The sequence below is a fragment of the Ursus americanus genome, chromosome 10 (genome assembly GCF_024610735.1).
Source record: "Ursus americanus isolate L20-20 chromosome 10, mUrsAme1.1.p, whole genome shotgun sequence".
NCBI lineage: Eukaryota > Metazoa > Chordata > Mammalia > Carnivora > Ursidae > Ursus > Ursus americanus.
The window spans coordinates 12,225,086-12,251,766 of NC_142136.1; the positions used below are offsets into that span (position 1 = coordinate 12,225,086).

The 26,681-nt window shown below is 45.0% G+C and overlaps 1 protein-coding gene across 2 annotated transcripts in view; it reads left to right on the plus strand.

Moving 5' to 3' along the window:
- Positions 1-26,681, plus strand: part of SLC15A1 (solute carrier family 15 member 1) — a 48,988-nt gene that overhangs the window by 10,883 nt on the left and 11,424 nt on the right. For both annotated transcript variants that reach the window (XM_087865035.1, XM_045811062.2), the window contains exons 2-18: positions 5,685-5,701; positions 6,104-6,185; positions 6,284-6,425; positions 7,327-7,446; positions 10,920-11,019; positions 11,239-11,329; positions 13,992-14,075; positions 15,912-15,994; positions 18,174-18,260; positions 18,808-18,897; positions 21,028-21,072; positions 21,230-21,262; positions 21,348-21,436; positions 21,878-21,959; positions 23,642-23,761; positions 24,822-24,968; positions 25,978-26,027. In XM_087865035.1, the coding sequence (XP_087721161.1) occupies positions 5,685-5,701; positions 6,104-6,185; positions 6,284-6,425; positions 7,327-7,446; positions 10,920-11,019; positions 11,239-11,329; positions 13,992-14,075; positions 15,912-15,994; positions 18,174-18,260; positions 18,808-18,897; positions 21,028-21,072; positions 21,230-21,262; positions 21,348-21,436; positions 21,878-21,959; positions 23,642-23,761; positions 24,822-24,968; positions 25,978-26,027 (1,462 nt within the window). The remainder of the gene's footprint in view (positions 1-5,684; positions 5,702-6,103; positions 6,186-6,283; positions 6,426-7,326; positions 7,447-10,919; positions 11,020-11,238; positions 11,330-13,991; positions 14,076-15,911; positions 15,995-18,173; positions 18,261-18,807; positions 18,898-21,027; positions 21,073-21,229; positions 21,263-21,347; positions 21,437-21,877; positions 21,960-23,641; positions 23,762-24,821; positions 24,969-25,977; positions 26,028-26,681) is intronic.

Genomic DNA, 26,681 nt, shown 5'->3' on the forward strand with positions numbered 1-26,681 from the left:
CTTTCCTCTGTCCATAGCCTGCTAATCCCTGTGGCCTGGTTTCCCAGGACGATATCATAAGGACCTTGTTCTTTTGGTCAATGTGAGCAACCCTGGAGGGGACTACCTCTTTCTTTGACGGCCCCTCTCAGCCCCGCCAGGGTTCCCTCATTGCAAGTTCTTGCCCATATTTTCATCTTAAATCAACCCGTTCCACACATCCGTCTGCACTACCCAGCTGTCTTCATGGGATGCAGCGAAGAGCAAAGTTCATTTCATTCCTGTAGATCTGATCTTCTTAACTGACTTGCAAAGATGGTGTCAGCATCTCTAGATGAAGGAACGGGGGGGCCAGAGGTTAAGTGCTTTGAATCTTTAACGCCACGTGATTAGGAAGAGTGTCCCCATGTGGAGGCTCAACCTTCTGCTCCCCACGGCCCATGCCTTTCCACCTAAAAGAATCCACGGTTGATCAACTTAACTCATTTTCCTCCTGGTTGATGAAACCATTTTCAGACCACCTCATTCCTTGGAGCGGCCCTAGAAGGCAGCATCGTCACTTTACAGACAGCTCACCACAGACAGTAACCTGCAGAAGTTAGCAGAGCAAGGAAAAATTCCGCCAGATCCCATTTAAAGGGCATGGGATTGGGTTCCTGAACCCCCAGGTAGAAAATGTAGCTAAGGGAAAAAGTTACAAAAAAAAGAGCATTTTGCGGGTAAATTAAAGTTGCTGGAGGTTTGAGTCTGAGTTCTGTACGAACAGTGAGTGATTTAGCGGTAAAGACCTACCTGTACAGAGCTTGAGGCGAGTTGTTTATTTCCTGTCGCCGCTCTCGTATGCTACCACAAACTTCGCAGCTTAAAATGACACAAATGTATTATCTCGCAGTTCTGGGGGTCAGAAGTCTGCATGGGTCTCCCTGAGCTAAAATCCAGGTGTCGGCAGGGCTGTGTTCCTTCTGGAGGCTGTGGGGGAGAATCCAGTTCCTTGTCTTTTCCAGCTTCTAGAGGCTGCCACATTGCTTGGCTCATGTTGGCCTTCTGGAAATCACCATCACTCCAACCTCTGCTTCCTTCTTCACATCTTCTCCTTTGACTCTTTTAAGGACCCATGTGATTACACTGGGGCCACCAGATAATCCAGGATAAACTCCCCATCTCACGGTCTTTAACTTAATCCCATCTGTAGAGTCCCCTGGCCGTGGAAGGTAACACACCCACAAACTCCAGGGGTTAGGACACGGACATCTTGGAGGCCACTGTTCTGCCTGCCATGCCATGCAGGAGTACCATTCCTAAATGCAATACATAGCTCACTCCCTCCATTTCACTCTCAGTGATGGTGGGAAGGAGTTTCCTCTCTGCCTAAAAGTAAGAGCGGCTCAGACAGCGGCGGATTCTTTATTCCTTCCAACTTCCCAAGTCCAAGTCCTAGAAATGCACTCTTCACATCCATCATTATGCTGAGAGAATTCTTAATTTCTCCATCACAAACCATGACAGTTAGAATTTCCATCCCTAAATGGTTCAAAATACAGAATGTGCTTTGTTAGATAGTAGGAAATGCCTTAATGAAGAGAGTTCATTAAGTAGTGGGAAATTATTAATAGAGTGTCTTTCTTGGTTTCTCCCTCCAAGTCAAAAATCACAGAAATGTATAATGTACACTTATTTTATTGAATTCTTTAGCCAAAAGAAAGACAGAAGCACTGCTAGGCCTAGAATAACAATGCGAGCCAGTGTTGAATCTGTGCCCAGTACTGGCACGCCGGATTCCAAGCTGCTTTATTTCCTCCGATCAGTAGTTACACCCAAGTGGCGCATGGATGGCGCTAGAACGCGGACCGCTCAAATACGCTGATTAGGTTTGCTATCAGGGTATGGACGTGTAAGGCTCAGCATACACACCACTTTTGCACTTGAGCTTTCTTGGAGAGCGATCCTGTGGACACAGATATGAGATAAGAAATGCTGACTGCAACATACATCCCCCGAATAGCTCTGAATTCTGCAGCAGAAGAGGTTAGCGACCTCTGCCCTGCGATTATCAAAGTTGCTCTTTGGAATGCACACCTTTCTGAAAATAACAAGCTTCCTGGGTGATGGCTGGGCACTAAATCTCAGATTTCTGCTGGGGTCAGCTTAGGGATTTTGTTTTCCATTACGTAGTTCTGAGTATGATGGTTGTTACAACAAGATCGAAGCTCTCTTTCCTGTCACCCAGTTTATGTGTGAAGTAAACAAAATCTTTACCATTATTATTTGGCAAACAATAGAGACTAAACAGTATTTTTCAAAAGAATGATAGGTGTGGGGTGTGTGGGTGGCTCAGTGGTTAAACGTCCGACTCTCGGTTTTGGCTCAGGTCGTGATCTCCGGGTCCTGGGATCGAGCCCTGTGTGGAGCTCCACGCTCAGCAGGGAGTCGGCTTGAGGATTCTCTCCCTCTGCCCTGCCCCCCACTATCTCTCTCTTTCTCTCTCTCTCTAAAATAAATAAATCTTAAAAAAAAAATTATAGGTGCTGGGGCGCCTGGGTGGCACAGCGGTTAAGCGTCTGCCTTCGGCTCAGGGAGTGATCCCGGCGATCTGGGATCGAGCCCCACATCAGGCTCTTCTGCTATGAGCCTGCTTCTTCCTCTCCCACTCCCCCTGCTTGTGTTCCCTCTCTCACTGGCTGTCTCTATCTCTGTCGAATAAATAAATAAAATCTTTAAAAAAAAATTATAGGTGCTACCCTGGCCAGATGAAATCTTCCCTTGCAAACCCAAATCCTGAGAAACCACGTGGAAGGAGCCATTGCATCGGAGCTCTGGGCCGTCTCTGTTGGGTTGGGGTCTTTGGCCCTCCCTCCTGCTTCTCTGTTGAGGCCCATCGCTAGGGCCTGTCCGGACCCAGTGCTGGTGGCGCTCAGCTTGCTTTGTCTGGTCTCTGGGAGGCAGTGGTAAGACTGCACCGTCTGAAGCGAAAGCAGGCAACACATCGTACGGCCCTGCTGTTTCCTCTAGAAGACGGGCAGCGCCGCGAGGAAGCGGCCTTCAAATACCGCCAGCAGGCTGGCTTGTGGGTCGTGCTTCAGAAGCACGTGATCCTGACTGGGGCTTTTATTCCGCTGGAGAGTCGCAGTCCCCAGTCTGGTGACGAAAGCTGGCTTGTGGGCTACCCATTTGTGGTCCCATTTGGAGACAGAAGGCACACTCAGAATAGGAGTTATTATTCACACACACACACACACACACACACACACACACACACACACACACACATTATTTAGAAAAGGCTGAGGAGGGGTGTGCAGGGAGTCATAAATGTCAATGCAAGTGCCCGGAATGGTGGCTGCAGTGACCACCCATAGGAAGTGTTTCAAAACTGTGACCAAAACCGGGAAGGAGAGTTGTGTGAGGAAGGCCTACTTCAGAGGAGCTGCGATTGTGCCTTGAGGGTGTAGCAGTCTGAAGTGATGTTTTGGGGAGGAGGAAGGGAAAGGAATACCCTGACCCTCTGGCTTCCTACCAGGGCTCCCCACTGGCCAAACTGTGTGGGGGATCGGGAAGACAGGGAGATGGTGATGAGACGCATGAGGCTAGAGCCTGAACGGGCAGAGCCAGGATCGGAACATTGGACTCAATGACGGATATGACTGGTCCTTTGGAATACCTGTTCATTCACCAGGCATTTGAGTTCCACCCTGTGAAAACATGTTGTGAGGTGCCGAGGACTCTGAGGTAGCAGCATCTTCCCTGCGCCAGGCCTGGGCAGGGAGCTTCACACATCAAACTCTTAACAACAGTCCTGTGAGGGGCATGGCGTTGTCACCCTCTGACAGGTGGTCTGTCTGGAGGGAAGCTGGGCTCGCCCGAGGTCACAGCTGGAAAGCAACAGGAGTGACATTCAATCACACGTTGGCCCCCAAGCTCACAGGCTCCACCTGTTGCCTCTCAGAGCAGCCCCTTCCCACAAGGAAGTCTGGGGAGAAGACCAGGCTATTAGTGTTGAAGAATCTCCTTCCGGAACTTTAGAGATGGCAGGAGTGGGGACTGGAGCTCCGGGAGGCCAGGACAGGTTATTTCCTGCCTTAGGACAAGGACTGAAATAGCACCACTGCTCTTGAGAAAGCAAAAGTGAGAGCTTGTGGTGTGAGGCCGGGGGCCACACTGAGCTGGAGGAGTGCCCATGACCACGGCAGTGTGACCAGAATCAGGAAGCCAGGCCCTGGCCCACGAGCAGGGTGGCTGGGGGCCTCAACCACCACGTGGGTCTGGGCCAAGGGCAGAGTTCCTCAAGCAGAGTTGCAGTTTTGTTTCATGTGGGCTGGGACTCAGGGCCGGCACATAATGAGAATATGAGGTGACAGGCCAGCTTCTGTATCTGCTTCCTGCTCTGGACGGTGGGCATGGAGTGTCTCTGGGGTGCTTGGGGCCGGGGAAGTAATACAGCCTACTTACGGAGATCAGTCAGGCGACTGGACATCACAGCCTGCGGGTGGTTCCCGGGGGGGTCCCTAAACCAGCAGGGACATCACCATGGGACTTGTGAGAAATGCAGACTCAAGGGGCCTCCCCCCCAAACCCGCAGAGTCAGCGGCTGTGGGGGTGGGGTTCAGCCACTTGCTCTCATAAGCCCTCTGGTGATTCTGAGGCAACCTGAAGTTTGAGGACCGTTCTGTAGGGCCACTGATTCGTAATAGAGGCAGGGAGCACTTAAGGGTCCCCCAAGACAAAGGATTCTAAGAGCCAGGCAGTGGGGGCGGGGGGCACAGCATGTGACAGGCATTGGTAACTATAGGGCAGCGCATTGGGACAGGGAGCTGTGCCTTGAGACAGGGTATGGGTCGGCTCTCGTCAAAATTCAGGCGAGACCAGAGCAGGGGCTGGGCCAGTGGGCATGAAGGGTGCACCTAAATCGAGACGTTCAAGTCAACGGCCCTTGGTCTGCACTGGTTCACTTGGATGCTCACCCTTTTTCTTCTTGCTCTTCTAATTCCCTGTTCTGACAATAAGGCCCTGCTGTGTGGTAGGTACTAGAAAAGGTGTTGGGAATGGGGAGATGGATACCCCTAGAGGGGAGGAGAAATATCGGTCATTGCACTCTGGGAGCACAGGGAGGCAGACGGGGCTTTGTGAAGGTCATGCTGTGGCAAGGTTGGCGACAGGTGTAGGAAGGGGCCGGGGCATTCCTGACACAGGAGTTACGGTCTTGGGCATTCAAGGCGCCCAGCATGCTCAGCAAACTGATAGCTGGGAATCACGGGAACCCTCTGTGCATGGGGGACGGGCTGGAAGGAAGGCTGTCACAGGTAAGGGGAAAGGTGGTTGAATCCTCACTGTGTTAGGCACCCTGAAGCATTTCACATTTCCCTCGCTGAATCCTCACCAAACCCCACTGTCCTTGTGAGATCGTCAAGGGCATGCAAAAATGTTTGGATTTCATCCTGTGGGCAATGAGCAGCCTTTGAAGTATTTTAAGGAGGAAATGGTTTGGGCACCATCCTTGGAGCCTCTGACTCCCTTTCTGACCACCATGAGAATGGCCTGAGGGGTTAATTAAAAGAAAATCTGATGCCAGGCCCCACTCACCAGAGAGGGCTGGAACTGTCTGGACAGCACATCTGTCTGCCCTGAGAAGACACAGGGTCTGAGTGCGGGCTCAGCAAAAAGTATTTTAATTACTTGACTTTAACAGTGGTGTTTTGGTTTTCTTTCAGGGATGTCCAAGTCACGGGTGAGTACAATTATTCTTCTCTACGTAGCTTCATTTGGCAAACTTCAGTCTGTTCTGCTCCTAAATGTTCACGGCTGTGCTTCGGTCACTTACCAGATGTCTCTCATACGTGTGAATCAGGGAGACAGTCCTGAGTTTCTGAGTGAAATGTCTTCTCTTAAGGAAATGCTAGTATCTAGTTCTTCTCGGATGAACGAGAGAACTAGATGCTTTATTTCATTGTTGTCTCGGTGTGGCGTGTGAGGGAATAAAAATTTTTGAATTCTCAAGTCCATGTCTGGATAGTCAGTCAGTGACAAGTTACCAAATACACACCGGCTACTTTTCATGCCATTAGCATTCATTGGTGGACGTGGGCCAGCGAGGAGGACGTTTCAACCCTACACTGTTTCCTTTTGTCAGGATTGCTTTGGTTATCCCTTGAGCATCTTCTTCATCGTGGTCAATGAGTTCTGTGAAAGATTTTCCTACTATGGAATGAGAGGTAACGATTTTCACCCTCCTCCCCTTGAGTGAAGAGCCTGAGTTACCACAGCTCCTAACTGTGTCTCCCCTCCCACTCCCCTTGCCACCTGCAAAAAGCACTCCTGATTCTGTACTTCACACGGTTCATCGGATGGGACGATAACCTGTCCACGGCCATCTACCACACGTTTGTGGCTCTGTGCTACCTGACGCCCATTCTTGGTGCTTTAATCGCTGACTCCTGGCTGGGAAAGTTCAAGTGAGTGTTTACAGCTTCCTTGTGAAGAAATAAGCCCAAAAGGAATGATAAGCTTTGTGGTTTGGAATGATGGATGGTGGGAACAAGGCACATCAAGCTCTTAGAAGAGCCTGCTAGGCCCTGTTTTGGCTCAGATCATATGCCCAGAGTCTAGCACAGTGCCTGGCATTGAGCAGTGTGAATGCAGTAGCACTGGTAAGTTTTCTCCCTCCTCTGAACAGTGATAACATCTTTGTCTCCTCTTGAAATAGTGGCAAGGATACTGTCCATCATTAATCATGTGGGAGGCACAGAGTTAAGGCCTACAGAACAAAGAATCTCCCTGATGCACGTGCCCGCTGCTTGAAGGCTCACATAGCTTGCTGGACAGAGAGGATGTGGGCCGCTCACCCAGTTCTGTAGGAACAGCTCCCAGACTGTACCCAGTAGACAGTTATTGAGAAGTCCCTAGGACTTAATGAGCAAGGAAGTGGAGGCTATTCTGAGCCAAATTCATGGACTATCTCAAAGAATTCAGTACAATACAAGAATAACCAATGGCCCACTACTGGCCCAATATTGTTACCAGGCACAAGATAAGCCTTACTGTTTAATGATAGATGTTCTCACTTTGGTAGTTAGGTAGAAGAAAACACTGAGTTTTTCAAGTAGTTCAAAGGTGAAACAGACCTTTCTCCCTTCCCCTGGCTCCAGCCAATGTTGCTCTGTGCTCGCTGGCTGGGCGACAAATCCTCCAGCAGGCTGCCTTTCCAAGAGTCACCAGCTTGACTCAAGTTTGAGGAACAAGTATATGCATGACTGGGCTCTTGCATTTTGAAGCAGGAGGCCTTTCTGTGGGAGACGAAGAAGTAGACAGTTCTTGTGCAATTAACTTGGATTCTCTTAACCCCTTTCAACACAGGACAATTGTGTCGCTCTCCATTGTCTACACCATTGGACAGGCGGTCACTGCAGTGAGCTCAATTCATGACCTCACAGACTTCGATCATGATGGAACCCCTGACAACCTTTCTGTGCATATGTGAGTTGACATTACCTGCTGCCCTACCCCACCCCATCGCTTCCTTGGTGCTTGAATGGTTCATCTTTTTCCTTGAAATTTACCATAAGCATAAGGAGGCCTTTCCTCCCTCATCAGTAGAGAGAAAGCTGTTTAGTTGACTAAGAGTTGGGTCTTCATATGTCGCCATCCTCACAGGTGTCCGTAGTCACAGCTCCCCTGCTGTCTCAGGTACATCTCAACATGAGACACGGTCAGCGCACAGAATACTTGTGTTAATTTTGATCTTCCCTAGAGGGGCATAAATCCCACAGACCTTGATCCCTAATTGTGCCAGGTTTCCTCAAGACTCTGTACCTTTGGTTGTCTTCTCATACCATACCTCCGCTTATTTTTCAGTGATTTGGTTTCGTAAGTATTTGGTCCAGCCCTATGTTCCGAGTTCTTGATAGAAAGTGCTATTGACAAATGCTCCTCTGTGAGATTAATTTCCTATCCCTGCACTCTGGCCCGGTAGACAACTTATAAAGATTTATTTTGTTTTCTGTGCTTGTGCCCCAGTTCCTTGATCTATGAGTAAATATCTTATGGGTTAGGAAAACAGTCACTGAAATTCAAATTAGTCTCTGCAATTCCTGCATTTCTGGTTTGTCAATCAGATTGCTGTTTAGACCAGGTCCCTCGAAGCAACACCTGCAGTGCCCACAGGGCACTGTGTTGGTGGAAGGGAGTGGCTCTATGCCCAGGTCAGCAGCTCAGACTTCCAATGTCTGATGCCCAACTACCCACAGAGGAGACTTCCCTGTGCCTCTGGTTTCTTTTCTATAATATCAATTAAGAACAGGGACTTTGGAGCCAGACTAAGTGGGTTCAGATGCTGATTGTGCCCTTTATTAGCTGGGTGACCTTGAGCAAGTTTCTCAACCTCCGTGCATAGGTCTTCTCATTTTTACTACTGCCTACCTGTGTCGGATTGTTGTAGTCCGGCTAGAGTGCCTACAACAATGGCTGGCAAGTGAGAAGTGTTCAAGAAAGATTAGCTGCTTAGTTTATTTCATGGACTTAATATTACAGCATGCCTACAATTCTCATAAGAGTGCACGGAATATCATATCAAATTGGCCGTGTTTGGTTGTCATTTAAAATGCTTGGAGTGAAAAAAACAAACAAAAAAACCCCACAAAACAAAACAAAAATGCTTAGAGTGACAGCACTAAGCACAAGATCTATTAAGAGGCAAAGAGATGCTTCAGCCAGTTAATCCAAGAAGACGGGCATGATATTTTCAAGGATCCTTTCCATGTGCAGTATCTTCCTTGACTTTATCTGTTCCATAAAATATTTTTTTAGCATTTTAAAGCCATATTTGCAAACAGGAAGATAGGGACAAACACTTCTAAAACCTGGAATTTGCAGTAGCTTCTATAAATCTAACAAAATGATAAAAATGAGGGTTGGTAAATTCTGTAAGTGATTTTTTTTTCAATTCAGGAGGTAAAATACTTACAGATAGCTTAGAAAATACAAATTAAAGTAACTAACACTTGGGGCGCCTGAGTGGCTCAGTCAGTTAAGCGTCTGCCTTTGGCTCAGGTCATGATCCCAGGGTCCTGGGATCAAGCCCCACGTCAGGCTCCCTCCTCAGCAGGGAGTCTGCTTCTCTCTCTGCCCCTCCCCTTGCTTGACTCTCTCTCTAATAAATAAATAAAATCTTTTAAAAAAATAAAGTAACCTTTAATCCCCTCTGTTATTATAAATAATCCCTTTTATTATAAAAATTATAGTAATAAATCTTATGCTCTACTTCTTTTCAGTATTCTGTACTTTGTAAACAAGATCACACGACATCACCTGATAATCTGCTTTGCAATTAAATCGTGTTTTCCAATGTCTTTTTAATGACTATTATGATTCTATTATGATTGTACCAGAGACAGTGCTTAAATATTTCACCTACACATTCTTTTACTGAAATCGATAAGGCTACAGAAGAATCCCATACATAAATCCTCGCTTGTAATCAAGCTATTGCTTTGCATTTTCTAAATAGTAGATAATGGTATTAATGTGAAGGCTGTGAATTCAAGTTTCACTCAGCTGTCAAGACTGCATTCCATGAATCATCTTCTCAAACAGGTTGAGCCCCTTGTCTGTTTAACTACTGTGAGACTGTGATTTACAATAAGAAATATATTTGGTCTTCCCTGTGTGGGGCACAGAGCTCCTAAAACCCTTGGAATTCGTTGAGGAGAGGGACGAAGGTGTCTCTTGTTATGTTAATGAGGTAATTTTTGGCCCCCACCTAAGGACGGGGGCTGGTTGCCAAAAGAACCAATCAAGTGAACACACCTGGGTGGCTCAGTTGGTTAAGAGGCTGGCTCTTGGTTTCCATTCAGGTCATGATTTCAGGGTCCTGGGATTGAGCCCCGCATTGGCTCTGTGCTCAGTGTGGAGTCTGCATGAGATTCTGTCTCTCTCCCTCTATCCCTCCCCCCACTCATTCTCTCTCTCTCTCTAATAAATAAATAAATCTTAAAAAATATAAAAAGAACCAGTCATGTAATTAGAGGATTGGAGCTTTCATTCACACCCCCTGACCTCCAGGGAGGGGAAGAGGGGCTGGACATTGAATTAATATCCATTGACCAATGATTTACTCAATTCTGCCTATGGAATGAAGCCTCCATAAAAATTCAAAAGGATGGGGTTGGAAGAGCTTTCAGGTTGGTGAGCAAGTGCAGATGGAGGGCAGTGGCTCGCTGGAGAGGGCATAGCAGCCCTGCGCCCCTTCCCACCTACCCTGCCCTGTGTATCTCTTCCATCTGGGGGTTCCTGAGTTCGGTCCTTCGATAATAAACCAGAGATCTAGTCAGTAAAGCATTTCCTGAGTTCTGTGAGCTGCTCCAGCAAATTCCCTGGACTCTAGGAGAAGTACAGGTAACAACCTGGACTTGAGAGGGGCATCTGAAGTTCAAGGAGAGGGTCTTTGGAGCCTCTAAGCTGGAGCCGGCCAGTCAGGAGCACAGATGACAGACGACCCAGGCTTGCATCTGGTGCCTAATGGGGCGGGGAAGGGGGGGCAGCCCTTCACTTGTGGAACCGGATGCCATCTCTGGGTAGATAGTGTCAGAATGGAGTTGTAGGACACCCAGCTGGTGTGTGAGAATTGTTTGTTGGTGGTGTGGGGAACTCCCCCCCTACATTGGAAATTGGGGCCAAGAACCCCCCCCCAAAAAAAACAAAACAAAACACTGTGCCTGGTCCTCTAAGGGAAATTAGGGGAGAGAGAGGCTCCTGCTTTTAAGAATCTCACGTTTCTGGGGCCCCTGGGTGGCTCGGTCAGTTAAACCTCCAACTCTTGATCTCAGCTCAGGTCTTGCTCTCAGGGTCATGAGTTTGAGCCCCACATTGGGTTCCACACTGGGCATGGAGCCTACTTAAAGAAACAAACCAGAATCTCACGTTTCTGGCAATCACCCCTCTCCTTTCCCTAGAGCACTGTCCATGACCGGCCTGGCCCTGATAGCTCTGGGAACTGGAGGGATAAAGCCCTGTGTGTCTGCATTTGGTGGCGATCAGTTTGAAGAGGGCCAGGTAAGATCACACACCTTCACGGAAACTACATAAGTGAATTCTAAACCTCCAGGAATCCCATTCCCCTGGTACAAGATCTGTTCTCCATTTGATTCTTTTTAAAGGACATTTGAAAGGAGGACACTGACCAAAACTAAGTTAGAAGTGAAGACATTATCAGCTACATTTTATCCATTGATAGATAAAGTCATATTGTAACCTTATTCCTTTTTATTACAGGAAAAGCAAAGAAACAGATTCTTTTCCATCTTTTATTTGGCCATTAATGCTGGAAGCTTGCTTTCTACTATCATCACTCCCATGCTCAGAGGTAAAAAAAAAAAAAAAAAAATTTAAGTCCTTGTTTTGTGTGTTTGTTTTGTCCCTCTTTTCTCCCGTTATACTTCTGCTGTTGGGTACATGTGATATACTTGGAAATCCAGAAGATGAGCTTCTTGTCTTGTCTAATCTTTTTTGACCACACCCCCACCCTGATCACAAGGACCACTGAAGAATCTGAAACATCCTAGTATAGCAATTAACTGTTCTAAATGATTATTAATGCAAAGTCTTTATTCACAGTAAAGGATAAGACAAGAGGTGCTATTTGGAAACCACACCTGGATGGATCATAGTTGACATTTTTGCTTTCAAGCTTTGCTCCCCAGTGATGTTCAGTGGGTTAGGAAGAATTTAATGGGCCAAGTTTTATTCTTTGCATTCCTCTCATCTCAGCTATTTCTAAAAGAACTGCCCAGGAAAGAGAACGAGACAGCAACTATCAACAGCTCGCAGGGTTTTTTTGCAGGCTGACACTCCACTGAGGTGGTGAATTTCCTACATGGAAGGGAATATTCGGGGACAGATTAGACCAAAACAACACCATGGTGGCCACACTGCAAAGCAGATTAAATGATGAAAGAAAATATTTTGTGGGGATTTATGTATTTCTGCATGGAGTAGTAGTTCGAAGATGACACTTAAGCCCCATTCCAACTTGTTTGGTATAAACATATAATAGCTTGTATTCTTGCATTATGTTCCCTCCCCTTCCCTCCCCTCCCCCACCTCCACTATCTATCTTTCTTTCTTTCTTTCTTTCTTTCTTTCTTTCTTTGTTATGTTATGTTATGTTATGTTATGTTATGTTATGTTATGTTATGTTATGTTATGTTATGTCACCATACAGTACGTCATTAGTTTTTGATGTCCATGATTCATTGTTTGCATATAACACCCACTGCTCCATGCAGTACGTGCCCTCCTTACTACCCATCACCGGGCTAACCCATCTGCCCACCCTCCTCCCCTCTGAAACCCTCAGATCATTTCCCAGAGTCCATAGTCTCTCATGGTTTGTCTCCCTCTCTGTTCCCCCCCCCTTCATTTTTCCCTTCCTTCTCCTCATATCCTCCCTGCTATTCCTTATGTTCCACAAATAAGTAAAACCATATGATAATTGTCTTTCTCTGCTTGACTAATTTCACTTAGCATAATCTCCTCCAGTTCTATCCATATTGATGCAAATGTTGGGTAATCATCCTTTCTGATGGCTGAGTAATATTCCATTGTATATATGGACCACATCTTCTTTATCCATTTGTCTGTTGAAGGGCATCTCGGCTCCTTCCACGATTTAGCTATTGTGGACATTGCTGCTATGAACATTGGGGTGCATGTGGCCCTTCTTTTCACTACATCTGTATTTTTGGGGTAAATAGCCAATAGTTCAATTGCTGGGTCCTAGGGTAGCTCTATTTTTAACTTTTTGAGGGTTCCACACTGTTTTCCAAAGTGGCTATACCAACTTGCATTCCCACCAACAGTGTAAGAGGGATCCCCTTTCTCCACATCCTCTCCAACATTTGTTGTTTCCTGCCTTGTCAATTTTTGCCATTCTAACTGGTGTAAGGTGGTTTCTCACTGTAGTTTTGATTACTAGAATTATGTACTATGCGTGTTTGAATTGTGAATGCATGAAAGGATAATTTTATAGGTAAAATCATGGCTCTCATACAGATATGAAATGAGCATGTGCTGAGATTTTATATGACTTACTAATTAAGGAGGAAACTGGAGTACTGCCACAATCAGCTCAAATAAGCATTTGACTAACAGAGACTAATATTCTTCACAGAAGGAAGAGTCCTTTTGTGTTGCCACAAACGAATCATTTGTACACTATCAATAAGAAACATTTGTCTATCAATTTTCTACAAGTTAACTTCTATCTCTACAGAACTCTGAAACAGCTACTCAAAGACAAAGTCAAACCCCTTTCGGATCAGGTTATTCCTGGAGGCTCCATTCCATTGAAAGAATTCCCAACAATCTCTGTTGGTCCTTCCAAAGTCTGAATCTTCCTTCTTACCCATCCCAGGATTTCAGAGCTAAAGTAGATCTGCAGTCAGGGGTTAGCAAACTATGGCCGATGGGCCAGATCCAGAAACCTGGACAAGACCATTGGTCTATTGTCTGTGGCTGTTTGTATCTTACAAAGTCAGGGTTGGGTAGTTGAGACAGAGACTACATCATCCACAAAGCCTAAAATATTTACTATCTGGCTCTTCACAGAAAAGTTTATTGGCCCCTGCCCTGGGCCATCTAATTGCTTTCTAATTAGCATGAATTCAGGAATACACAATCTTGATTTCCCAGGGCAGTTTTGATTTTTATTTACTGAGTTCCCTATCTTAAGTTACTGCATCCAGGTCACTTCTATCTCCCCCACTAAGAAAATCCACATAAGGGGTTCCCACTGATTTTGGCGTGGCCGGTATCGGCATCTATTTAGGGGCTAAGATTGGAAGCTGTGTTCAGCTCCAACTCTTTCTACTCCAAAGCTGCTTGGCTCAGCTGGCAATGAAATCAATATAGCAAATGGGTAAGTCTAGAACATTATATGTAATAACCAGTTAGGGATTTTTAAAAATGGTAACCATATGAGCGTTACCAAAGACATAATGAATTTTACTCTTGTAATTTCTTCTCAGTTCAACTATGCGGAATTCACAGTAAACAAGCTTGTTACCCACTGGCGTTTGGGGTTCCTGCGGCCCTCATGGCCGTATCTCTGAGTAAGTAGAAATCAGTTGAATTATTACAATCCTACCATCAGGTCAGACCCTCACATTAATTATTGCAACTAATTTTTAGAAGTACAAGGAAAAAATTGTAATAATAATTCCCAAGCTCTGAGAATCAAAGTAGAGTTGGCATATTGTTTCAGAGGAAATAAGGTGAAAAAAGGGTTTACAGGAAAAGGGATCAATTGAGCTGGACATTGAAAGGTTTGATACTATTTAGGGAGACTAAAATGAAAGAGAATCCATTAAACTAGATGACCCCATAGCCGAAAGCTTTTGTTCTTATCAACACATGCTCATCTCCAGCTTGCCTGAGACCAGGCAACCTGGCCCAGTTGCTGTTTAAATACTTCCAAAGAGTATCTAGATTTCTATAACGTATCATCTCAAAATGTTTCTACTAGAGGAGACGCCTGGGGGGCTCAGTCGGTTGAGTATCTGCCCTTGGCTCAGGTCATGATCCCAGGGTCCTGGGATCAAATCCCCCATTTCCAAGCTCCCTGATCAGCGGGGAGTCTACTTCTCCCTCTCTCTCTGCCCCCCTGCCCCCCGCTCATGCTCACTTGCACTCTCTCTCTCTCTCTCAAATAAATAAATAAAATCTTTAAAAAAATGTTTCTACTAGAATGTCTTCCTGTTGGGAGGAGTAAATATATCTATTAGATACATTCATTCACACATTAGTTTCTTGGCTCTGGCTTTTTAGGAAGTGTGGACAGGTTTCTCCATAGGATGATCTATATCGAACGATGGTAGGTGTCTTCATTACCTAGGACTGTCATGACAAAATACCACACATGGGTGGCTTTAACACCAATGTATTTATCGGCTCACAGCTGTGGAGGTGGGGGGTCCAAAATCCACATGGCCGTGCTCTCTGTGAAGTTACTGAGAAGGATCTCTTCCAGGCCTCTTTCCGACCTGTGGTAGTTCCCTGGCCTGGGGCAACATAACACTGATCGGCCCATGGCCTTCCCCTGTGGGCACATCTGTGTCCAAAGTTGCCCTTTTTCAGAAGGACACCAGTCCTGTTGGAGGAGGGGCCCCCTCAGTGACCTCATCTTAACTCCATCTTCCGCAAAGAATGTATTTGCAAATAAGGTCACATTCTGAGGTACTGGGGGTAAGGACTCCAGCATCTTTGGGGGGTGAGGCACGAGTCCACCTGTGACAGTAGTCCAAGAAGGAAACCGAGCCCAGTAACCACCTCAAGCCTTTACAGCCTCCCACTGAATGAGGTAGTGCCCACGCTGTCACTTGCTCTGACTTTTTTCCGTTTTTAAGAGCGCTGCGCGCCGACTATGCCCCCTTCAACCTTCAACCGCGTTCGCCCGGCCTGTAGCTCTTCTGCTCTCTCCGCACGGCTGTGCCGCAGCGCAGTATTTTCCCCTTTTTCTGTGCCCTTTTTCTTCCATCATTCTTTAAACACTGCCACACTCCCCCCAAAAGGCTCATATATTATACCTTCTCCTCTCTAAGTCTGGGCAAGGAGACAGAGAGGATTTCAAACACAACTGTTCTTGGCCAAACACTGTGTCCAGTGGGCCTTAGGTACCATTTAGTCTGTTTGAGTCATGCTTACCTCGAAGATCATGTTTTAGTAGCAACGGGCTTCAGGGTTGGGTGCGAGAACACGAACACAACGCCGCTGGAAGCCCCGTGATTGTGAGGATCTCAAGCACTTTCTGAACAGGGTGACGGTTAGGCAAGCCCATTCTGTGAGTAGTCCCAGTGTTCCCAAAACAGGTTGTAACTCAAAAGCACATCTTCTAGGTCGCAGGTAGTTCTGTCAAATGCCTTGTTAACATGTCTTCTTTTCCTTCCCAGTTGTGTTTGTCATTGGCAGTGGAATGTACAAGAAGTTTCAGCCCCAGGGTAATATCATGGGTAAAGTTGTCAAGTGCATTGGTGTAAGTATTTTGGGAGTTCTCTCTCTCGAAGACATTTTGTCACCCCAGAACCTTCTACTTCCTTTAAAGTAAAGTGCAATGGCGCTTTGACTTTTCTTTAAACATTATATTGTTGTTCTTGGCTGTTTAGATAAATTGAAGTTTCTTATAAAACTCACCAAAAGGAAAAGGGCACAAACAGAACTCAAACAGGGGGGGGATAGAAAGGGCTCTTGAACTGTTAAATTAGATCAGGAGTCAAAGAAAGGCAAAGCAGAGCGACTCTTCGGCCATCAAATCCCTGGCTGAGGTCAGGAAGGCAGGAAGCCGGAGGGGAGAGGTGGGCTTTGGTGCTGCGTATCAATGGTATCAACGGTCTCAAGTGTGGAAAGTGTCAGCCATGCTACTTTTAGGAATCAAGGCGAAGAAAATAACTTTTTAAAATGAACACACAAAATAGGGGCACTTGGGGGGCTCCGTCGCTTAAGTGTCTGCCTTCAGCTCAGGTCATGATCCTAGGGTCCTAGGATCGAGTCCCGCATCGGGCTCCCTGCTCATCTGGGAGCCTGCTTCTTCCTCTCCCTCTGCCTCTGCCTGCCGCTCCCTCTGCTTGTGCTCTCTCTCTCTCACTCACTGACAAATAAATCTTAAAAATCTTTAAAAAAACACACACACGTGGGTAGTCTTTTGGTTAAAAAGACAGTCTTAAAATAATTTTAGCCCTTTACTTGCCCTTTACCTGGCTTTATTGCATTAAAGTGTACATGTGTAGGTCACTTTGTGAAATAACGCGTCCTCCCACAGTCAAAAAACCTCCCTCACTAGTCCTCCTGCACTTTCCCCTCACATGAGATCAATTCCAATTCTCTCTCCAAGTCCTTCCTTAACAAGGGCTTGACAACTTAAACTCCAAAAGAACAACGCGGAGCTACTTTGAGTCACAACAATCGTACTTCCCTGTAGCCTCATATTGTGGCTCTGAGTCCCTGCCTGGTAGTCACACTCGGGTCCCCCAGCCACCTGTGCCATCTCCTTCTCTTGCTGCTGTGTCACTGCACGTATGGTGGGACTGCGCCCTGCAGCCTGGTAACCACCAGCACGGGCGGCCGTGAAACATTTGAAATGTGGCAAGTGCAACTGGGAACCGAGTTTTTAATTGGATTTCATGCCCATTAATTTAAATTACATAACTTCTTATAAATGTATTTCTGGATAGTGGGTTCTCAGTCTTAAACTTTAAAACCGATGCTCCGCTCAGTGAGTGGAAAACTTTTAAGTATCTTTGGAACAACTTAGGTCTATCAATTGATGTTTCCAAACATAAGTTTTATGAGAAGTGAGCACAAACCCAACACTTCTGTTAAAAACTGAGCGTCCACATTGAGATGTTCCATAAGTGTAAAATATACCCTGGATTTTGAAGACGTGGCATGAAAAAAAGAATGTAGAAATTCTCGTTAATTTTAATATTTGGTATTATTAATAATTGTTTACATAATTATTTCATTATTGATTTACTATTACTGTTAATTTATTACATGTTAAGATCATATTTAGGGTTTATTGGGTTAAATAGCATATAACATATTTAAAATTAATTTCACCTGTTTCCCTGTTACTATTTTTTTTTTACACTTGTATAATTTTTATTTTAATTATTTTAATTTTGGTATAGTTTTTTTTAAAGATTTTATTTATTTGTTTATTTGAGAGAGAGAATGAAAGAGAGAAACTTTATTTGAGAGAGAGATCTCAGGACCCTGAGATCAAGACCTAAGACAAAGGCAGATGCTTAACTGACTGAGCCACCCAGGCGCCCGTAATTCTGGTATATATAGTTGATGTACTGAATTATATCAGTTTCAGGGGTATCCCTATTACTTTTTAATATGGCTACCAGAAAACTTAAGTCACAAGTGGCACACTTTATATTTCTATCGAACGCTCCTCTCCAGGGTGTCTGGAGATTACAGTAGTAACAGTATGACTTCGTTACCCCACTCAGGGCCTCATAGTTAGAAAGAGATTAGAAATAAATGCAGGTTATGCCTTTTCGCATTACCGTTACACTAGTGCATACAATTTTATATCCGTCTTTTCTTACGAACAGTTTTCCCTGCAAGGCAGTTTTGTTGCAATGTGCTTCCCTGATAAAGCAGTCGGTTCTGTGTTGAAATTTGATTTTTCTTCCTTCCTTCAGTTCGCCATCAAAAATAGGTTTAGGCACCGGAGTAAGGCGTTTCCGAAGAGGGAGCACTGGCTGGACTGGGCTAGAGAGAAGTACAATGTAAGTGGTCATTCCCCCTGCGGGGGTCCCCCGTCTTCCTCCAGGAGGGGAGCAGCCCAGTCACAATTCGTATGACTCAGGCCGCATGCACAAAATTATCAGCTGTATCCCTGTAAACTCGATCGGGGTTTTAAATAAGACTATGCAAGAGTGTTTTTTAATATTGAGCAGAACTTGATAAACAATGGGTAGAATTTATCTGGAGACCGTATTATCTTTTCATAGTTTTTCATTTGGTATAATCTGTCATTAGTTATACGGGATTGTGATCACATAACTAGTTTGAAAACAGAAGAGTCATTTGGTGGTGGAGTTTCAGTTTATTGGAAGTACATTTAAATCCTAGTAAAATGCTTCCTAAGCATTTTAAATAGTTGAAGAGTTTGGGGTTTTCTAAAAAAAATATCTGGGGTAAGATTCTTTGGAACAAGTAGTCACCTCCCCGCTTGCCTCTGGATGCAGTTCTGTCTGCACTAAAACAACATCGCTGACAGCTGTGAGTGACGCAGGTCGTGGCTGATTTGTCCTTTCCCCACTTTATTCGCAGGAGCGGCTCATCTCTCAGATTAAGATGGTTACGAGGGTGATGTTCCTATACATTCCGCTCCCAATGTTCTGGGCCCTGTTTGACCAGCAGGTATTGAAAGCTGTGTTTCTGTACAAATTTCTGTATGTTGCAGACATATGCGTGCTACCGTGGACGGGGCAGTACCTAGTATTTAGCTCCTAACACCGTTCTCTTCTGGCTTCTTGTTTATACTTATTTATTTACTAAGTGTTAAATCACACTGAGTTTCCTTTTTTTTTTTTTTAAGATGTTTTTTCGAGAGAAGGAGTGCACGTGCGTGCACGAGTTGGGGGAGGCATAGAGGCAGAGAGAGAGAGTTGCAAGCAGACTCCCTGCTGAGCACGGAGCCTGACCTGGGGCTCCATCCACACAACCCAGGAAATCATGACAGTCGAATGCTTAACCAACTGAGCCACCCAGGCGCCCCACACCAAATTTCTTTAAAAAACAAACAAACAAACAAACAAACAAAAACAACTCTAGATAGTTCTATCCACATTCCTGTTGCAAAACAATGAAGAAAATTAGGTGTGGTCAAGTAAAGGAGACTTGAGAAAGATTTGATCCAACTATCTAGGACTCTCACCCATCAAACAGAATAAAGAGTTTTTCTGATACAGTATGTTCAGAAGATGTACAATATTGTCTTTTATGGGATCCATAGAATATTTAAGCTGAGAGGGGCTTGATACCTCTCATTCTAAAATGGAACACTTAAGCTAGAAGTACCTTCCAGGGATTTGAAATGACTGCCCAAGTCATTTTGACCAGAGCAAGGAACTAGAACCCAGCTCACTGCCTTGCCACCCTGCTCTTACTCCCACAGATGTAGGAACTTTTCAGATTTGGGTTAAACAGCTCAATGCATGATACTCAGTAGCCAATGTTATAAAGTGTTGTTTCTTCTAGAAACTGGAGCTTCAAAAAAATTTACAAGGTGTTATTGTGCAGGAAGGATTTTTTTTTTAAGATTTTATTTACTTATGAGAGAGAGAGAGAGAGAGCATGAGCAGGGGGAGGGGCAGAAGGAGAGGGAGAAGCGGACTCCCCGCTGAGCAAGGAGCCTGATGCAGGGCTCCATCCCAGGACTCTGGGATCATGACCTGAGCCAAAGACAGTCGCTTAACCAACTGAGTCACCCAGGTGCGCCCAGGAAGGATTATTATAAGGGCAAATCATCTCTTGGAAAAAAATTGAGCAAACACATGAATCTCCTTCTATGTAAGTATGGGATTTAGACCAGCATCTTACGCACCGGGAGGCAGTTTTGCATGTTGAATAGAAACCAGCTCTTGGAATCAGACCTGCACTAGAAGTGCACTCATCACCTTTTAGCTGTGTGACTGGGGGGATTCCATAACCCTCCTGGAAGGGTAATCACCCATGGCAAGGCTGTGAGGATCAAATTAGAGACCGTGTATAAAGCGATTCATGACTCGTATCTATTAAGAACGCAAGGATGGGGCGCCTGGCTGGCTCAAAGGATAGAGCATGCGACTCTTGATCTTGGGGTCATAATGTTCAAGCCCCATGTCGGGTGCAGAGATTACTTAGAAAATAAAAAAGAATTCAAGCTGTGGCATATTTCCTGACTTTCCATAATGCCTTCTAAATGGAGTTGACTGACTATGTTGAAACCTTTATGTGTTCGGTCCTCCATGGAAATAATCATGTGTATTGGTACAGTCCTGAGTCTTCTCTATACAAAATAGGTTGAATGTAACTAGGCCGCCCAGGTTGAAATCCATCGCTCTCTTGATGGATTTCCACTTCAGGACACCCTGGACTGTCAGAAATGGCCCTTAAGCAATAATGATGTTCTTGAAGCTGTGATGCCAGTGAACGTAGACTATCCTTCATGTGCGTGACCTCCTCTACCTTGGAGCTGACGTCAAGTTTCCAACAGGTCTCAGACGTGCATCTTTGTATTTCCTAAGGATTGCTGCATCTCAGAGTAGATTCTTCGTGGGAGGTGACTGGGACAACTAGATGCCGTGTTAATTTTTACAACAGAAATGCAAGGTGTTTGGTTTTACCCAGTGTTACAGTGGAGCTGGGGAATAAACTTGATGTTAAAAAAACATTCAAATCCCATAACATTCCAGACTTCTTCCTGATCTGGAAAACACTCAACCTTGGCTTGTAAAATGTTTAACCTTCACGTTCCCAAATGATGCAGCAAACGTATTTGTTTTTCAGGGCTCCAGGTGGACGCTGCAAGCGACAACTATGAATGGGAAAATTGTAAGTTCGGGGTATCAAGCTTCTCTACCTCCCCTGGTCACTGTTCCTTTATTCCAATCCCTTCGCCCCCTTTCCCCTTCCTTGTCATGACATTCCTCATCCCTCCAGCTGGTCATCTACGGGAACTTATCAGTAAGACTCTCCCCCCTCTTTTTAGGGGCTTCTTGAACTTCAGCCAGATCAGATGCAGGTAGGAAAAAATACTTAAGTTGCTTTCTGAGTTCAAAGTTGCCTTTGAGACCACGGCTAACAGTTCATGTCCACTTCACCCGCAGACCGTGAACGCCATCTTGATCATCATCATGGTCCCCATCATGGATGCTGTGGTGTACCCTCTGATTGCAAAGTGTGGCTTCAATTTCACGTAGGTGACCGGCAGGTTGGGGGTGGCATGAGGAAAGAATGTCTCCCCTCTATGATGGGGTTTTTAAAGAATTATATTTGAATTAGAGGCCTGTGTGCTGATGTTTCTGGAAACTTGTCCTTAAAATAAAAGTGCTATTAATGGCAGCTGGAAAAGCTTCTAATTAACGCTTTTCATATATGTAGACAATAGAAATGTTAACTATCATCCGAAGTAGTACCTCAGCTATAGTTTCTAGAAATTAAATGTAAAAATGCAAGTATGAAACTACATTATATTTATCCCTCTTAGCCTTGATCATAAATAAGAGAGCAAGAGACATTTTCATTCGGTGCTTTGTAGGGAAGCTAGTTTTGTTTGGGTGGGTGGTGGGAAAGGAGTGTGATCATGAGCTCGCTGGGATGAGGCTGGCGGAGAGTCACTCTTACCCTTGTCTCCCAGCTCCTTGAAGAAGATGACAGTTGGAATGTTCCTGGCTTCCATGGCTTTTGTGGTGGCGGCAATCGTGCAGGTGGAAATTGATGTAAGTTGCCCTCCCATCCCCCAGTGTCCTTTCCTGCGGGTCGGGTGGGGTGTCCAGGAGGCTTCTTTCTCTGGGACCGCGGGGAGGCCAAGGGCTCTGCTGACAGACGGTCCTGGAGCTAGGGATGATGTGGAGATGCCACAGGGGCAAAACGGTCCCTTTCAGGCAGCGTGCACCGTGGGTGCTCATCACTGTGAAGGGGGCAGCCGGGAGGAGGGTCGGATGGAGGGTACACAGGGAGTTTCTGTGGACACGGTTTTTATAATGGGAGTGGGAGTTTGTAGAACTTGTTCTTCCACAATCTGAACTTTTAGGAAGTCTGGTGAGAGGTTCATCTGTCTCAAACAGGCAGCATTTTGAAAATGTGTCAACTGTCTTCGGGAAGATGCCTTTCGTATTCTGATGTTTCTAGTGATGTTAGTTCCCACGCCAGTCCTCAGTGTGCCGGACCCACGGTGGCACTCAGCCAGATTCCTGGTGCCCTCCGTGTGAGAGCAGGCTAGAAACAGGTGTTGTGTAGTGTGGGAGACAGGAGGTAAACACTCTCCTCCCACCTCTGTCCCCTCCTTCTTTCTCTGTGTCTGTCTCCTCCCCTCTGTGTGTATCTCTCTGTCTCTCTTTCTGTTTCTGTCGTTGTCTCTCCCTCCTTCCTTCTCTCTCTGTACTTTCTCTTTTTAAATGTGTAAGTGTGACAAAATATACATAACAAGAATTTACCGTCTTACCCGTTTCTGAATGTACACTTCCGTAGTGTTAAATGCTTTCACGTTGTCATGCAACTCATCTCCTGAACACTTTTCATCTTGCAAAATGAACTCTGTGCCCGTTGAAAATAAACCCCCCCTTCCCCCCGCCGGCCCCTGACACTCATCACTCTACCTTCTGTCTCTGTGAGTTTCTCTGCTCTTGGTTCTTCACGTAAGTGCATTCGCACAGTATTGGTCCCTGTGATTGGCTGATTTCACTGAGCATAATGTCCTCGAGGTTCATCTGTGTCGTAGCAGGTGTCGGAATCCCCTTCCTTTTTACAGTGGAATCATAGTCTACTGTGGGATGAACCCGTTTTGTTGATCCATCTGTCAATGGGCATTGGGTTGTTTTCACGTGTGGGCTCCTGAGACTAGTCCTCCTGTGCACGTGGGGGTAGTCACTGGCTCCTGACCATGGCTAGCTTTGTGCAAAATGAATCGCAGGACTAGGATAGACTTCTAGAATAGAATAGAATGAATTGCTTCAAGGATCCTGCGATTGGAGAGAGAGAGTTGTCGGGAAAAAAGGCAGATCCCCAGAACAAACAGGTGAAGGCAGGAGGCATAGATCAGTTGTGAAAGGATGTTTGGGACACCGTCAGGCCAGTGGCTGAGGCTCCCAGAGTTAGAGGGCACGATGCTGGCCTCCCAGGAGAGCAGATCTCACGATACACGTTCATTTGGGCTGTGTTCACTCTGACCCCCTCAGACAGGAGGCTTCATAGCCTGGCATCCTTCAGTCTGGAGGTGTGAAGACCAAGAGCAGCCTCTCTGTGATTACTTCCACCTTCTGTACAAATATCATTTCCTATGGGTGCCGTGAGGCGAACGATTGGAGGCTTCACGGGAGGTGTTCGGTCTCTCAGTCCAGGCCAAGCTTGTCTTCAATATGCGTGGAAGGCGTCACTGCCAATTTTCTTTTATTTTGCTCAGAAAACTCTCCCAGTCTTCCCCAAGCAAAACGAAGTCCAAGTTAAAGTATTGAATATAGGAAATAGTAGCATGACTGTATCTTTTCCTGGATCGGTGGTGACACTTCCCCAAATGACTCAAGTAAGTAGAAGGAAATGCAACTTTCCTTTTTCTCTTCTGACCTGAGTTATAATAGGCTTGGGAGAAACCGATCTTCTCAATCCTTATATAATTCCTACACCAAGCGTGGAAGTGAAATGCCTTAGTATCTTGGTCTTATGTGGGCTCCACTCTAGACCAGTGTGCCGCGAACTTTGATGGGCGTGGGAATCGCCTGAGGAGCTTGTGAAATGTGGATCCTGAATCAGCAGGTCTGAAATTTTGCACTTTTAACGCGCTGTCCCTCAGGGGATAGTTGCCGCGGTTGGTGCTTGGAACCACCCTTTAAACAGCAAGGCTCTGTCCGTGGTTCTCTACCAGGGGCTATTTTGCCACCTCAGGGACATCTGGCAATTTCTGGAGACAGTTTTCATTGTCACAACTAAGAGTGTGCTATTGGCATTTCAGAGGGTGGAAGCCAGAGAGGCTGACACATGGTCCCAAAACAAAGACTTATCTGGTCCCAAATATCAGCAGAGCCCGGGTTGGAAAACCCTGCTCTGAACGGTCACTGGTCTGAAGTGGAGGGTCTCAACCTTGACTCTATGTTAGAATCACCTGGAGGGCTTTGAAAATTCCAATAACTCAGAGATTTTGATTTAACTGGTCTCATTCCTGCCGCCACGGTTGAGAGCTGCTCCCTTCAAGCTTACCCAACTGACGATCTTGAAGAAAAAAGAAAATCTGACTCCTGGTGCTTGGAGCAGCCCACGACTGATTTTCACCAGGGTTATTCCTTTGTCCCTAATGCTGTTCTCTGCCCGATGGTAGGAATGATTTCCAGAACATTGATTTTCAGAAAAAGAAATAAAAAGTAAAATGCTGTGCAAAAAGTGTAATTCTTGCATGACACTAGACAATTTCATGACAGATTCCGCGATGGTGGGTGGGGGGCTGAGACAAACCAATGCCAACAAGGCATTTTTTGATGTGTATGAATGTGAACTGGGGATGTCAAATAATACGCCGTGGTAATGTTCTGTTACACGATGTAGAATAAGACTGTATGGTATTAACTACTACTCCTTTTCTCCCTTTATAGACAAATGAATTTATGACTTTTGATGTAGACAAACTGACAAGTATAAACATTTCTTCTCCTGGATCACCAATCACTCCAGTGACTTATAACTTTGAACAGGGCCATCGCCATACCCTTCTAGTGTGGGACCCCATTTATTACCGAGTGGTAAGTAGTTGGACACTTACAGCTGATTCCTTATTATGTGTGATGTTGGAGAGACAGCCTTTTAGTGGTGTGACTTTGTTTTACCCCATGTAGTATTATGTAAGTTAATCCTCAAATTCTTCCTTCTTTGGGGATACAAGTCATTTGACTTTGAATAAAACTTTGGTGGATGGGAAGGGTTGATATTAATTAAATTTTAAAAAGAATATGGGGGGGCGCCTGGGTGGCTCAGTCAATTAAAGCGTCCGACTCTTGATTTCAGCTCAGGTCATGATCTCAGGGTTGTGAGATCGAGGCCCGCATCAGGCTCCATGCTGGGTGTGGAGCCTTCTTAAGATTCTCCCTCTGCCTGTCCCCCACGCTCCCCCACCAAAAAAAGAACTAGTATGGGGTGTATATGATTATATACAAGTCACACGGAGTACATATGTGCATTCTTAGCAACTTTTTGAGATAAAATTTTTAAATATATCTTTAATTGTATTGGTTAAAAAATTCACACTGGGTAATTGGAAAGTTAAAACAGTCTCTGAAAGAAATATAGTGAATATATCAGGTAAAAGCAATAAAAATACGTACAAAATACTTCAGGACAAAATATCAGCAACTAGATAGGCTATTCAGCATATTAGGAAATTATGAAGGTAGAGTTGAATTGAGTGGACGAGTGGTGGGTGTTCTGTAAGGTGAATTTAGGTGACCTTCTAGAAAACTGCAATGTGGAATTAAGACTTCTTGGTCATATGTTTTGTTAGGGAGCTCTTGAGTGACTTGTTCTCAATTCTTAGACAGTGGTGTTCTGTGGAACCACTAGAAAGCAATCATCAAAAATTATAGTGGCTCATTTAACCTCCCAGGGGAACCAGGACTGAAGGATGGAGCCCTGCAAATGTAATTGTAAGCCCTTAGCTCCTAGGATAAATGTCAATATCATTCTCCTTCTCCGAGGCTGAAATGGTAATCTAAATTTATTCTAATGGATTAGATTTGAAAATGCTTTCTTTCTCAGGTAAAGGATGGCCTTAACCAGAAGCCAGAAAAAGGAGAAAATGGAATCAGGTATGTATTTTTCTTTAAAACTTAAGTCTTATCAACTTCTTATGGAAGTAATGCATTCCCATAGTAAAGTCCAACTGCAACAAAGCTATAAAATGAGAGTATAGGAACTTATCCCAAGAATGTAAGGCTGGTTCAATATTTTTAAAAATCAATCAATATCATCTATCATCTTAATAAACTAAAGAGAAAAATCCATATCATCCTGTCAATGGATGCAGGAAAAGCATTTGATAAAATTCAGTGTCTATACATGATTTTTAAAAAAAACCCTCAGCAAACTAGTAATTGAAGGGACCTTCCTTACCTGAAAAAGGACATCTAAAAAACCCAAGCTACCATTATACTTAATGGTGAAAGTCTTAATGCTCTTCCCGTAAGATCGTCCACACCCTCCACTCTTATTCAGTATCCTTCTGGACACCAGTGCAATGAGACTAGAAAAAGAAGTTAAGCATCTCAATTGGAAAGGAAGAAATAAAAACTATTCCTACTTACGGATGACATAAGTACCTGCACAGAACGTCTCAAAGACTCTACCAAGACAGTTCGTGGAATCAATAAGTGAGCTTAGAACTGAGTGTAGAAATGTTACAGCAGATCGACAACAAAAATCATATTTCTATAGATTAGCAATGAATGATTGGAAACTGAACA